Raw genomic sequence first — 14,983 nt, 5'->3', positions numbered from 1 at the left:
TCACAAAACTATGCATCTGAAGGTAAAGAGGAAAGATGTTTTAGCCTCTAAAACTGTATTTCCCCTAGCAATTCAACCATGTCCAGAGCACTGTGGCAATGCCAGTCCTCACCAGAATCTTTGCCTGCAGAACACAGCACAGGTTTCCCAGGTGCTGACCACCACGTACACTCTTCCATTCTAAACATGAGCACTGTTCAACCACAGCACCCACAGACAACTCAGACACAGTGAACAAGGCCACTGTTGCACGTCCTGCAACATGACATTTCCGAGATGAGACTGAACAGAGACTGCTAAGTAAGCTATGCTACTATACAGGAAGGTTACACTCAGAAGCTAACAAGTCCAGCAATTCTAGCCATACCGTAATAAATCCGTATCCTTTGGAGCGTCCAGTTTCACTATCCATCATCAGCTGAATGCTTTCAATCTAAAAATAAGAATAAACCTATTTATTGTCTGTCATTTTAGAACAAAATATATATCAAAACAAAATCTGAATATAGCCCTGCCTAACATACATGTGAAACCTTTTTTTTTTTAAGCAGTTCCTTATTCCTTCTTCAAGTCAAGATTAGTGTACAGGCAGCGGGACACGTACTTTGATACTAAAACAGAAGCAGGTAAGCATAGAGGTGATGTACAATTTGAGTCCAGCTACAGACAGAGCCTTGGTCCTGATTCGACATTCCAACAGACATTATCAAATTCTAACAAACATGAGTCATGGCATCTCACACACTGAGAAACTCCATTTTACAAGATAAGAAACACAGACTGCATGACTTCGACCATGGGCTGTAAGAAAAACGTGCCTATTTTAAACTATTATTGGCATATGGGAAATCCTACAAGTTTACAGTTACTGAATTTAAAACCTATTAGTAAGTCATCCCTGAGCCATAAAATACTGTGGGGAAGAAACGGCAACACAGAAGAGGAAAAGCTGAGTTTAAGACTGAAGTATATAGGATCAGGAAAAACCTTCGCAGCCCTACATGTAAGCCTCCTAAACTATGCTAATCCTACTGCCAGACCTTGAGTGAAAACAGAACAACAGCAGCCAAGTGGATTAAAATGTAATAAATTGCTACAATTTTCCAGGCTTTTGCGCAACAGAATTAAAGGAATACACATGCTGAATATGAATAAAGCATCCAAAAAGTGCTGTTACAGTATGTATGAGGCAGGGTTGATATCCATGTATGAAAAAACAGCAATGAACTTTTGCAGATGGAGTGTATTACTTTTTCCCTACCCACTAATGATATACCCATGAGACCTCAGTTAGCACAGCAGGGCTAACACTGACTATGACTCCACTGGAAACTCCAGATATGATCTGCTTGCTTTCAGAATTCTCTACAGAACACACAACCATGCTGCAAACTGGAGCCCAATGGTCAGGAGTGAAAAGGGGCCCGTGTGGGAGCTGAACGGGACACACCGCTGGTTCACAGTGGCAGCACGAGCTAATGAGCAAAAATCCCCAGAAACAGACGAAACTATTAAATTCACAGTGAGCAGAACCCAGACCTGATGCTGCGCTTTAACCGGTGAAATAGGGCCCTCCAATCACATGCTGGGGAAAGATACTGACAAACTGCAGCAGGGAGTTTTTGCTGGGGTTTTGGTTTTGTTTTGTAATTTTAGGTATTCACTGAACCCTAAGCTTTCCTTCATAAGACCTGCCATTCAAAAATCACTGGATCACACCACAAATCAAGGTTATTTGTTCTCCAATACTAACTACGTATCTAAAGCCTTGTGGATGTGCAGGCACAGAAGAGCGAGAAAAAACCCCAAATGTTTTGCAGGTGTGCAGCTGAATTATTTCCAGAAGCTGTGATTGCTCTACAACTAATCTAGGTTTTTCAGATAAACTAGCATTACATAATATGCCAAATTAAAATTTACCCGGCCAAACGGCTCAAAAATTCCTCGAAGCATATCTTCAGTGATGTTGAAGTGTAATGATCCCACATAGAGCCTCATAGGGCCAGCACTGCCCTTCTGCAGGTTGTTTGCCATTGCTGCTGCTCTGTTTTTCTCTGCCTAAGAAAAGGAAAAGAGAAAAGCTCGCTTTTTGTAAGAATTTAATTTAAAAGCCTAACATAAGCAGAGTACATCTAGCAGATTAAAACTAGCACATCACCAAAAACCACAAGCTTGTTTATAACCTGCACACCATCCATCAGACTGTAGATCTACAAAATCCAAGACCGTGGCAAAGTACAGACACAGCTTCCAAATGCCTTTCAACTGAACAAGTGCATGCAGAATTCTGGCTTTTATCTAGTAAATTAACATTCTACCTTTTATATACGCTGGAAAGCATACATAAGATATAATACAATTCTGTAACACTACTACAGTTCGATTATTACTATTTTCAAAATGTATTTATATCACTTCAAATTGCTTTGCCTGTCAACTATGAGAAACTAAAGGTCCACTTATAATTAGCTTAAATAATCATGCTTGTTAAGGTTTTCCAAATGTTCAACAGTCAGCAAATTTTCAAACCGTGAGTTTCCCAGCAAGAGAAAAGAGGCACTGCTCAACCCGAATAAAAACGAGGTTTCCAGTTCCTCACCTGTGATGCTTGTACTATGATGGGTACACCCAGGACTCTCTGCCCGGTCAGTCCTATTGCCAGAGGCACCGAACTGACATCAACAAACTCTACATAAGCAATTCCCTTTGACCGCCTGGAATTCCTGTCCGAAATCATTCGCACATCACGAACCTGAAAGGCAAGTACAGAAATGTTAGAGAGAAAGGAAAAAACACTAATGCAGTCCATTTCTCGGACAAGTATTAATAAAGAGACAACATTTGCCATGCCAATGGATTCCTAGTTGTGCTGCCAGTCTGTAGTAGCATAAAGCACATGCCCAAGGAGAGCGAGCATCAAAAGCTGCTGTTCCAAGGCAAATGTCATGGCTACGGGAGCAGGGGCAATAGAATACTTGCATCAGCGTAATGCTTTACGGCAGAACCTTACAGCTGACAGAACAAATCAAGTTCTTAAAAATTAAAAGTTAAATTAGTTTTTAAATTACACTAAAACTGGTAGACCTATCTGCAAAAGACAAACTTCTGAAATATGACGTTGTTTGAATCAGAACAGCATTGTCATGTTTGTATCACGTCACATGCTGAACAATGAACTCCTAACAAATTACATTTTCACAAAGTCTTTAAGATTTAGTTGGTCATTGTTCATCCCCTTTCACCTGTATAGGAAGCTCCAGAAAGCCATTTGCTTACAGTTCCACACAACATCAATCCTGTACTACGACAGCTTGAGGAAGTATTCAGAATTCTTTTAACCTCCCTATTAATTACCTTCCCTACTGTAGAGAAAAACTCTTCCAGGTCTCTTGGTCGAATTCTTGCAGCCAACTGCATGCAGAATACAGTGCGAGCATCCCTCTCTTCAGGGGTAAGATTATCAATAGGTTCTCTGGAAAGAGAAAAGGTCAGTTAAAAAATGATCTCATTTAAGATAACTCAGCTCTAGACCACGCATGAAACTTGAAATAATCTTTAAAGTCCGATGGGGAAAAAAACACCCGCCATATTAAAAAAGGCAAGGTCAAGAAATGAAGGGAATGCCTAATATTATTATATTTACTCTTTTAACATGACTGAACATCCTGTTTCAACTGTAAGCATTAAATATGACTGGAAAAATGAATTTTAAGTAAGGAAGCCTCAACTAAACAGAGGTGCCATTTTACTAGTACCCAGAACAGGCAGCAGTACCACAAAGGAGCTCGTAGTCAAGAGGATGAGATGAAATGACAGGAAAACAATGGAAAATGGATTGGCTGAGCCTGGCTGGCTGAACTCTCAGACAAATGGTACAAACTCCATATTTTGTAAGATTTTTAGTTCACAAAGCCACATCTACCCAGTCACTTCGTAATCCCTACAGCCACTGCATAAACAAAACCGGCACCTACACAAACAGAATTCCCAGCCCTCATTTTATAGCTTCAGCTTGTTAACCCATACCAAAGTATGAACAGTGAATAATTACTCTCATGCTTGACACCAGAAGCACTAGATTAATTTTATTTTGATACTAATCAGCAGCTGCAATTAGTTCCACTACTTTTTAAGCCTTCAAATCTAAAAAACAATCTGACTTGTACTTAAGTACAGGACAGAATTAGCATGCTGGATACTTGGTTGAGTTTCCAATCATGTTGTATGTATTTATATTTTTATAAATATTAAAAAAAAATCACTGAGAATACACAAGAAAAATTTAAAGTAAATTGTCTCAGTGAAGTTTGCTAATAATAATTAAAAAAGAAAGACTGGTTAAATTTAACTGCTTTCATTTAGAGAATAATCTCATTAGCAGCTATCTAAATCCAATTCCCTTAAATGAGAAGCCTAAGAATGTATAAGCACCTCCAGGATTTCAAGAGTGTCTGGCTTCTCTACGAACAACTTCAATACACATCAAATCGGAAAAAGCAGTATTTGTACAGTACTTTTCCACTTCACACTTAAGATTATTAAGTAAGATTTAGCAGAAAAGGTAGCTAATTCAAATCACAATTAACAGGAAAAAGATTGAGAATGCAGAAACACAAAAATCAAAGCAAGACATGTTTTGCAAACTGATATTATTTACAACTATACACTGTTATTGAGGAGGGAGATATAATTTATGACATAGGGAGAAAGCAACATACTTTCCATGCCCTCCTCCCTGGGCTTTCAGAATAAATTCCAGCTTCACTTGTGCGTGTAAGCTGGAGCACGTGGCCATGCATCATTTCACCATTACTTTCCAAACCTCAATTGAGGAAAAAGAGTGTAAAATTTCCTACCTAACAGGGCTCTTGTCTTTTCTGAAGGGACTTTTGCTTCTGGAGCGTCGTCTGCTGTAAAGAGAGATCAACAAGACTCTAAGAAAACCTTCAAATATATCAGTCTGATTTGAAACAAAACCTATTAATGATGCAAGAAAAGGTAGAGAAAATGCAGAAACCTTAATTTGATGCTGTGGGGCAGACCAATCTTCCCTCTGATGGCACTGTTGAATTTTGGACCAGAACTACAACAAAAGCAAAGACAGACATTACTCACCGGAGTACCAGAATTCAAGTTTGCCTGCCTGTACTCGCATTACATCGCAAGTGCTTCCCCACCCTTGCACCTCAACTTGCGAACGTTTTCCAGGAGCAGAACCCATAGCATGCAGGAGCCACGTGCAGCACTGCAAACCGTAAGGCACAGAATACGCTCCCTGCACAGCTTCCGCATCACAAAACCCCAGAATTCACAGGACTCCAAGGAAGAACTGAATCAAGAGCCAGCCAGACATGGCACATTTGTATATGCAAAAAGATCCTGACCTACAGCTACAGCTGTAATCTTCTTTACATGTTTTGTTCTCCACAGGCATGTTCTACCTACTGCTGACTGCAAAGCTGTACATTAACGGCTTGGAACTCAGCCTCAGCGTTTCAAGCAAAGTGGGGCTGGCAGCACTATTTGATCAAGTGCAACATTTTAAAACTGAAAGTTTCATGAAATTTAAGGTGCAAGTGGAAATGAAAAGTAGCTCCCTGCAGACATCTGCAAGGGATACATTTACTAATGCTGTCTCAGCTCTAGACACTAAAGTGTAACATGTAAATGCAGCTTCCTTTAAGTAAAGTTCTTAACAGACATCAAAACAGAGCCATTTAAGCCAGCAGTTAACCTTACACAGACATGTCACCACAGAAGGAATCCAATCTCTTGGCTGAATCTAATTTTAGTTCTCCAGGCTTCACCAAGGCTGTAAGAACTGGCAATCTGCCCTTTGCTTCCATGGCAGGGCCAGTCCTCTTGCCAGGGACTGTGGCAGAGGGTTAAGAGCCCGTGACATGACCAGTAAGATCTATCCTATCATGTTCTCCCTGAACTTGAGCTCCTTGTAGATCCAAGGCAAAGAACACCACCTGTTCACGTTCTTCCTGAGGCACTGCTGCACACACTGAATGCTAGGGGATTGTCTTGCTGACTCTTTCTGCTGTGGCTATAAATTGATGTGAGAACACCCTGAAAGACGCGGCAGTCTGAAGACATTAAGTAAAGTTTCACTAAATCCATTTAGCCAACCAATTTGTCTGATAAAAGTCTTCTTGCTATTCAGTGGAGCAGTAATGCTTAGAGTTAAACTCAGCATCCACACCAAGGAGGAGGATGCCCATTTCTAACCATGTCATGACACAGGTAGAAGTAGTGGGGCCAAGATCCAAAACCGTGCTGACCAGGTTAAAGCAAGGGAAATATGGCCCTGTGTAACACTGGAAAAAATAAAGGAAAAAAAGATCATTTAGAAACTACTTATTAAGAGAAAATAAGACATAAAAAACAGGCACACATTGATATGAGATCACTATTGATCAAAAACAGACCCTTTTTTTTGCCTAGGATAAATTACTCCCTTTCCTACTCCAGTCCAGACAAATGACTGCTGAGAGCACCCATCCGGGCTCTCCGGTGTCTGACACACACTGCCAAAAGCTGCATCGGGAAGTGCTGGTACTAATTCCAGAGGCTGGCTTCTTATCAGGGACAGGATTACCTTGCATCTTCGTACCTGATGTAGAACATGGTGTCCTCTATTTCAATTCAAATGCAGCAAGACAAATCAATTACAGTGATTCCAGATTAACAACCAGACCAACTAAATGATGGTCAATAATCAAGACTGAGAGTTTTTGAGGAGACAGCAAAAGAAATTATTTAAGTGGTTGTCTAAACCTAACTAAAAAAACCTGAGAAGAAACACAATAACAGCTTTCAAGTACATGCACAACTTCCAAGGGGGAAAAGAAAGAAAAAACCACAAAACCAAAAAACCCACCACTACATCAGCAACTCCAAAAATCTCTGTTCCATTTTCAATTTTGACAAATAACTATTATCTTATTTACACGACTACACAGGAAAAACGTTTAAAAGCCCCATTAACAGACTGCTAGAACAGACTGAGCAGAAAGCTGCCTGGGGCAAGATGATGGCCCAAGTTACCTTGTAAAGACTTGTTCAACAGTATTGTGCAGGATGCATTTCTTTGGGTTTTTCTAAGGAGGAATTTTCTTCTTCCCTCTTACTACCCGAAAACTCTTTGCAAACGTTGTCCAACTCCAGGTATTACATATGAAAGCACTGAGTCACAAGCAATTTATGTCTAGGGGTCACCTTCTTCATAAGCGAAACACGCTAAATCCCACGTTCAGCCAAAGCACAACTCAGCACATGGTTTCCTAAACCTACGTGATGCCACACAGCTCCAGGACAATCATCAGGTCAGAAGACAGCCAGTAAAATATCAGCTTTCACCTGCTTGCTCATATCCAAGAGTCCAACAAAAGTGTTTCAGACAAGGCAAGCTTTGGCTAACAAAGTCCAGGAGAATCACCAATAACTTTCAGTCCATATTTGATAAGCTTGTTTTCCCAGCAGCTTTGCCCAAAATCTTGGTTCCAGAATAGCAACAGACAGCCCAAGTGACTTCTACTATATGTTAGCAGTAGCTGAGGTTTGTCAGATATATGTCTAAGCAGGAATACTTGGTCAAGTTCTTCCTCCTAAGAGATCTAATAATCTAACTGTAAAACACTTAAGGGGCAAGATATGCAAAAATAACATTTAAAAACCCTGTGAACGCTAAGCAATGCTAACCTCTTGTAATACCAGCAAAAGGTTTTACCAGCCTGTAACCAAAGTCATAGACGACTACTCATTTTTTGACAGTTAAACCATCAGGTTCACATACTGAAGATAGTTAGGACATCCAGACAACTTGCTTGTTACTTTAATTTTGTGACAAAACTTTGTTTTCCAGTAAGGTTTTCACATCCTTTCACTTGCTTTTGCATCTTTCTGTGTTCAGATAAGAATGAAAACTAGCAGGAGGAACTGGATACGTTTACTGTCCTCCTCTTTTTCATTCCATATTTATTGACACTCTTCAACCTTAACCTCTCACCTTTCCTGAGATGATTAGTGACCAATTTAGAAAGCAAGAGAGTGAAACCTTAGGCTTCCACATCATACACTAAAGCAGCACACACACAACTCTACATGAATAACCTACTAGGGACTTCTATAGCGGCCTCTGAATCTGCGATCTCTACTTCTAGAGCGGCTGCGTCTGCGTTCTTTGCTTCTGCTCCGTTTCCTTTCCCGGCTTCTGCTCTTCTTCCTTTCCCGATCTCGGCTCCGTTTGCGCTCCTTACTTCTGCTCCTCTTCCTGTCATGGCTTCGACTTCGGCTCTTGCTCTTTTTTCTCCTGAGAAAGAAAATCACAACTTTGGTTACACACGTAGCTCAGTGTTTCACAGTTCTTCTAACTTGATGTCACAGATATTCATAGGAAAACATTTCTACCTCTTGGTATTTGTACAAGTTTCTTTTAAGCATGTCAGCATTCTTTTAATTTATCATGAGCAACATGAAGTGCTCAAAGCACTTTTTAAGCTTTTGTCATCACCGAAGAGTTTTCAGGAAGAGTGAAAGGACTGAAAAAAATATCTCCTGCATTAGATCTAGTACATATTAAATGCAGTACTTCACGTGTCTTTCAAACATACTTTAAATGCACCATCAAGATGCTAAGAATAAATTATACTTTCACAGCAAAGCAAAACACAACAAAAACAGAAAGGAAGAGGAAAACCTTAGGGAAACAAACATTTTCTCTCAATATTCCCTGCCATCAGTCAACACACTGCCTAAGAGTTTTGCTTCCTACTTGCTACTCCCACTCGTAAGCCACTTGCTTTTCTAAGTCTGCGGTTCATACAGGTTTGGGGCAAATTGCAGATTTTCATAATTTTCAACATTTACTTAGAAACTGTAAACTTAGCTTACAGTCTCCTGGTTTTTAAAATATATACATACGTATACATAAAACAGAGGTTAAAGAGATGATAAAGCAGTTACTTAAGACAGTAATTTACCTGAAACTAAATTTTGGGAATAACCAACTTGGCTGCTAAACTGTTGAAATTCAAAACATCCTTTTGCTGTTCAATTTTTCCTCTCTTCCTTTTGAGTCTTCTGATTACATACACCAACTGTTTTCAAAACAGTCACTTATACACTTAAAAACTCTGTATGCCACCTTCTTTTTAAAAAAGCTCATCCCTGTTCCCTTTCTATAGTCATATATAAACCCAGCCTCCTCACTAGCTTCAATTACTAAAGGAAAAATCTCTCAGCTACCACATCTGAGCCTAATAATCACTAGCAGCTTTTGCTCTCCAATCTCCACCTAGGAAGACTCATTGAAACTATCTTACTATTTATCTCTAAAAAGAAGCTTTTATTTGGTTTTAAAACCTATAATATTTCATTTGAAATCGATAATGCATCTACAATACCTCATCGGTTTTTATTATATTTATTTGTAGGGATAGAGGAAGCTGCTGCACCAAACCCTGATATTCAGAAGCTTCACAACCTTTGATGACACCACCCAGAAATCCAGAATGATCTGCATCAGCACCAATTAACCACACTTCCCTCAGCAATGCAGTTTGGGACAGGATGCACCACTTAGCAATACCTTTATAGGTTAAAACCATCAAACACTAATTATCATAGTAGCTGCCCAAAATACTACCTGTAAGCCGGTATCCTGGCCAGTGTAAGCAATAACTGCAGCTAAACCTCGGTAAAGATCCCACCTCCCCATCCAATTGTGTGCTGACCCACCTTTGCATGCAAAGACTCCTGACAGCCAAGATCCACGTTCTGCCTTCCAACCAGGAGTAAACTGGACATACAGTACAGACATCCAGAAGATTTATAGATTCTTAACCCCTTTGACTCTTAAAACAGATATTTAGTGTGTTTTGACAATTATGGAAAGCTGCACACACAATCTAGTGTTCTAGCTGTTTCTGTTTGGTGTGGATTATGGTTTTCCTGACAGTTTGAGTCTTCTTTCAGCACTGTCCAACTGAAGTAGATACAGAACATCTTCTAGATACTGACACTCCAATTAAATTGATGAGCAAGGCAATGTCTTGTAAAGCTTATACATGCCTTAGTCTTCAGCAACACAGTGCACCGTCACAAGTCACATACGAACCGGTGCAGTTCATTCTCTAAAGATTTAGAGGAGCAACAGCTGTATCAACGCAATATTCTGGGACAAAAAGCTTCATGCAAGCACAGAACTGCAGTACAAGAATAAACAACCTTCTAACAATAGCTAACTCGAAAACTGAAACGGGGACACACCACAGGAGCAACATTTCTGAACAGACACAGGGTATATTTAGGAAAGCAGGAAGAGGTGAAACTCCACACGACACTTCTGCATTAGAAATACAAACTCAGAGCATACAGGTCCAACCTGAAAATGGGACCCCGGGGGCACAAAGGTAACAAATGTAACTGCTTTAGTCTTAGAGAGGTTACAGCAACTAAGGAAACAAACACGTTCTACTATTCTCACCATTCTACCATGAACCAAGGTCAGAAGCACTTCTAAAATTTAAAACCCAGTCTTTCTTTCAGATCTCAGTTTATATTTTGAGAGTAGCCATCCACACAAAAGTGGGGTTTTACATGCCCCATATATATATATATACACCTTAAAGCAATAAAAATCCAAAATTAAATATATTTGGAGCAGCTGCTTTTGATGGGATTTTACGTGTCTCAGTACTTAATATGAGAATGATGTTCACAGTATTGTTTGAAACACAAATATAAGGTACAATCCATTTTAGATTCCAACATAACTTTAATGTTGGAATTGCGACTTCTCATTTCCCAAATATTTATACATCTGCCAATAAATGCTCTTTGGATCCATTCAGCATTTCATCTGCATGATTGCAGAAGATGACAACAGCATACATGCTGACTTTTTAGTTAGCCGCACATTACAAAAACATGCTGGTTACTGTTTAACCAACTAGTTAAAAGCCTCTTTCATACAAGGCATTTTTCTTCAATTTTCTGATTGGGTCAGCAGCAGGTGTTCAGACCCTAGAATTCTGCTTCCTGAATACAGTGGGCTTGTTCTCTCATCATAAAATTATACTATAACCTTTTTAAACAAGTTTAGATTAGACACAAAATATTTAGAAATGTTTGAATGGGGGGGAATAGAGAGAAGGGATTTGACACCTTGAGTGTTTTCAAGAAAGCACTGATATCTTTAAATGCTTTGAACTGTTCAAAGTCACACAAAATGCTACACCAATTAAGTTCTTAAAATGCAAAATCCATCGCATTGCTAAAGCAACAAAAAAGGAATTAAATATGCTGAACCTACCAAGTCTGTATTTTAGCTGATGCTAACATCAAATGTTTCCACAATTTTGATGACATCAGTGACAAGCCATAACGACACTTGTAAACAAAAGAAAATGTCATAATTGCTGCAGTTGCAGCAATTGCAAATATCAGGCTTTTCCATTTTATTTCTCTAAACACTGCTGACATGCATTCGCAAGTCTACAAAAAACAGCAGCCTCCCCCCAAACGTAGAGAACTGACACAGCACTTACTTCTTGCTGCGTTCCTCGTGGCCATTGGCACTGCTCAATTTGTTCTCATCCTAAGCAGGGTTGATAGAAGAACATCGTGAGGACGAAGCGGAAACATTTCAAGTGGTCAAAGGGTAATGGGAATAGGAATAAGAAAATACAAAACAAAAATTTTAATACTAAATTACTTGTTTACAGTTTAAAGTGGAAAGCTTTAGAAAAATTTAGGTAGGCGTGTTTAACCACTTTGCTGCTTAAATTTAAGTCATACAATTACAAAATACAAGACTTACATCATTTAAAAGTGTATATTAAATTGTGGATACTTCCTTACATGGTTTAGAGAGCAAGTTATCCTGTAGAATTCAGCACTCAAGTGGTTAAATGTTATTTCTATAAACGTAAGAGAAGTTTCAGGTTTGTGTTTGTGTGCCCCGCGGCTATATCTCTGCCTAAGCCCCCGTGGCTACGCTAGCAGCCAGCCACTATGGATTTCCTGTGACCGATGCCATTCCCGAGATCTTCGCTCATTTTCGTTGAAGGCTTGTAAGAGCTTGATGTCACCTCTGTCACACATCTCGCCCTGAAGCAAACAGGGATTCACACTGCTTTAGTAACGTCGACTCCCAAGAAAGTCATCAATAATCCACCAGTCCAGCCTAAACATTCCCTATTTCCATACCTGTTTACATGGAAAATATCCATGTTAAACCAGGACACAAGAATTTTAACATAACAATTTACAAATTTCTCTTCAAGATTTTAACGTATCTACTAAATATTACATAAACTAAACATACACTTAAAACTTACAAATGCTCATCCAAAATTCATTACATAGTTGTAATAAACACTGCAGAATAGACTAACAATAGCTGCTATATAATTTATATACTTGCTTTACAGTTTAATTGTATCAGTTACATCAAAAGTACAATTCCTAAGCGATTTAATATACATTTTTTGCAAAAACAGTGCTAAAGCATGCATAATCTTAACACTTCACCACCATTTGGTGAAAAACAAAAAAAGACAGTATTCATTTGCTGCTGGTTTAGGTAAAAGACATCGCTATGCTAATTGATAAAAATTTTGCATAAAAATTGACATTTCCTAATTAAACAGCTAGGACAGAAGGATACAAGAGCTTATTTTAGAATGACACTGCAAACTGTGATACTGTCTTTTACTTGCTAACAACATTCTATTCAGGGATCCAAGAATTTCCATCAATTCATTCATTCAGCAATTGATTTCCATCTGCCCTGTTAAAAGATTAACTGCCACCAGTCTTCTGTGTTAAAAGCAAGTCTCACTCTTCTTGCACTGAGCAGACTGTTCAAATATTTACTTGCCATGGGACTGGTGAAAAGGTCAATTCTTGGAACCCTGCTGTTTTCCCAAACCACTGCATTCACCTTGTTGCTATACCAAACTGGACCTGGCATCGTTAGGAGAGGATTTTTGTTTCTTGGTTTTCGGGGGTTTTTTTGTTTTGGTTCTTTTTTGGTTGGTTGTTTTTGGGTGGTTGGTTTTTTTGTTTGTTTTGTTTTTAAACCTAGGGGACCACGGTACAGCGATACGTCACTCAATTACTACCTTATGATTGACAGTTCACACTGGAATCAAAGGTGAATTCATGGGAGTAGAGGTGAGATATCGTTAGGCAAGTCTACAAAGAGAGATAGATGGGCATTTATTCATCACGCTGAAGTGAAACTACTGCACAATATAATTACATTAACAGTATATATTTACTTGTAAGTTACATGTAATGCATCTCCAATAAGACAAATCATGAGGGCTCCAGGGATGTTAGTTTACAGTTCAGCAGTAGTTTCATGAATAATGCTAAATTAAGGTAAACAGGACCTCACTGGCACATTTTTCTCACCTTCTTGTAAGGAGCTTCAAGCATTGCTTCAATATCAATATCATCAGCCATTTTTCTGGACACCTGAAAGAAGAAGCAAAATCCATTTGAGACTGAAAACACCCTCGTGGCTTTAGATTCCAAAGGCTTTGGCTCAGGACGCCATGGCTGCATTGGCTCAAACTCACAACAGACATTTCCCACAAGAACTGGAATGAAGCTTTGCCCGGTCAGATGATAAAGCACGTGACGCAAAGCAATTACAGCAGCGAACAACAAAATGCTATTGAACACATTTAGCCAGGGGAAACCCCAGTGGTATTGCAACTATTTCTCTTAAAACAAAGAGCACAGACCATTTGTGATACAGAAACAGGTCTGGTGGCCATCTTGACAAGTACTAGAGCTTGACCAAAGGATTGCCCAAGAGAGACATATACAGAACACAGAACAAACATTCAAGCAAACCTGTTCACAGCTTCCCAGCACCTGCTACCATCACACCTACTAATCTAAAGACTTAACGTGAACAATCTGGTCCTTTCGGAAATGCGGCCTCCTGCATAACGGTGGCCAGATATGAAAAAGGATTCAGGCATTAAGAGCTACTAAAGCATACGCAACATCCATCCAGTCTGGAACTTCACGTTTCAGACACCACCACCACATAACACTAGTCACCACAAACTTGATTTTGATTTTTTTGTTCTGGTTTGTTCTGTTTGGGGGTTTTGTTGTTGTAGTTTTTCAAACTGTTCCTCTTATTTTTCAACTCCAATCCCCAATGTAATTTTGCATTTATTATACTCTTAAACACTCTGACATGTGATTTCCTCTCTCTGTTCAGGTATGTTATTAAGAACCTCTCAAGATTCTCTGCATTAAAGCATAGAGACTCAACTTCCTCAAATCTCTTCACGAAACAGTTTGTCTCCTTTTTCTCTCTTAAGCTCAAAAATGACCAGGCCTCTGGATCCAAGTCGGACAGCTCAAGAGTGAAGATTTTCCTGCACATTTGCCATAAAATGGATTTTTATCATACAGGTTCACTCTTGCACCTCTGTTACAGGCACGGCTGCTGTCCAGCATCATGAAATCAATCCAACATTTCAACACCCTTTAAACTGTTCACTCACATCTGAGAATATTATACCAGAGCTGCACCACATGTAAGAATCAAGTCACACCCCCACCCACATCTGACCATCGCCCATCAATACATCAAGAATAAAGCACAACAATACCAGAGCACTGGAGGTGCACACCCTGTTACTTAACCAAGGCACACTAACCTCATTTTCAAGTTATTACCTCTTGGCTATAGTGCTATCACTTACAAATAGGATCATCCTTCTTTGATGTGTAATGGCTTAATTTTACTTTTTACTAGACTATTTACATTCACTTTTTTAAGTCATCTACATAGACGTATATGATTTAATTCACCACTACTCTACCAGCATTTGGTACGAAGTAGTACATCAGAATGATTAAGGACCATGAAAAATCACCAAGCCAAACCCAAGATTCTACAAAAAAATTCCCCTAGTGACAACTCCCACCCACATTTACATTT

At 39.2% G+C, this 14,983-nt stretch overlaps 1 protein-coding gene across 8 annotated transcripts in view; it reads right to left on the bottom strand.

The window, feature by feature from the left end:
• RBM39 (RNA binding motif protein 39) overlaps positions 1-14,983 on the bottom strand; it is a 28,189-nt gene that overhangs the window by 11,244 nt on the left and 1,962 nt on the right. For 2 of the 8 annotated variants that reach the window (XR_014185384.1, XM_082065247.1), the window contains exons 2-10: positions 13,429-13,491; positions 11,556-11,605; positions 8,123-8,317; positions 5,018-5,083; positions 4,857-4,910; positions 3,355-3,472; positions 2,600-2,752; positions 1,921-2,058; positions 368-433 (exon numbers count right to left, since the gene is read on the bottom strand). Coding sequence is in view for 7 of the 8 variants with exons in the window: in XM_082065247.1 (XP_081921373.1) it covers positions 368-433; positions 1,921-2,058; positions 2,600-2,752; positions 3,355-3,472; positions 4,857-4,910; positions 5,018-5,083; positions 8,123-8,317; positions 11,556-11,605; positions 13,429-13,479 (891 nt within the window). In the remaining variant the exon portion in view is untranslated. Of the gene's footprint in view, positions 1-367; positions 434-1,920; positions 2,059-2,599; positions 2,753-3,354; positions 3,473-4,856; positions 4,911-5,017; positions 5,084-8,122; positions 8,318-11,551; positions 11,606-11,868; positions 13,207-13,428; positions 13,492-14,983 lie in introns of those variants that run through there. The other 6 variants (XM_082065251.1, XM_082065249.1, XM_082065250.1 and 3 more) reach the window with 6 other exon arrangements.

Source organism: Streptopelia decaocto (genome assembly GCF_964273445.1).
Source record: "Streptopelia decaocto genome assembly, chromosome: 14".
NCBI classification, from domain to species: domain Eukaryota; kingdom Metazoa; phylum Chordata; class Aves; order Columbiformes; family Columbidae; genus Streptopelia; species Streptopelia decaocto.
Note: the sequence above shows the minus strand (reverse complement) of the source record. Positions and strands in the feature narration are given on the sequence as shown.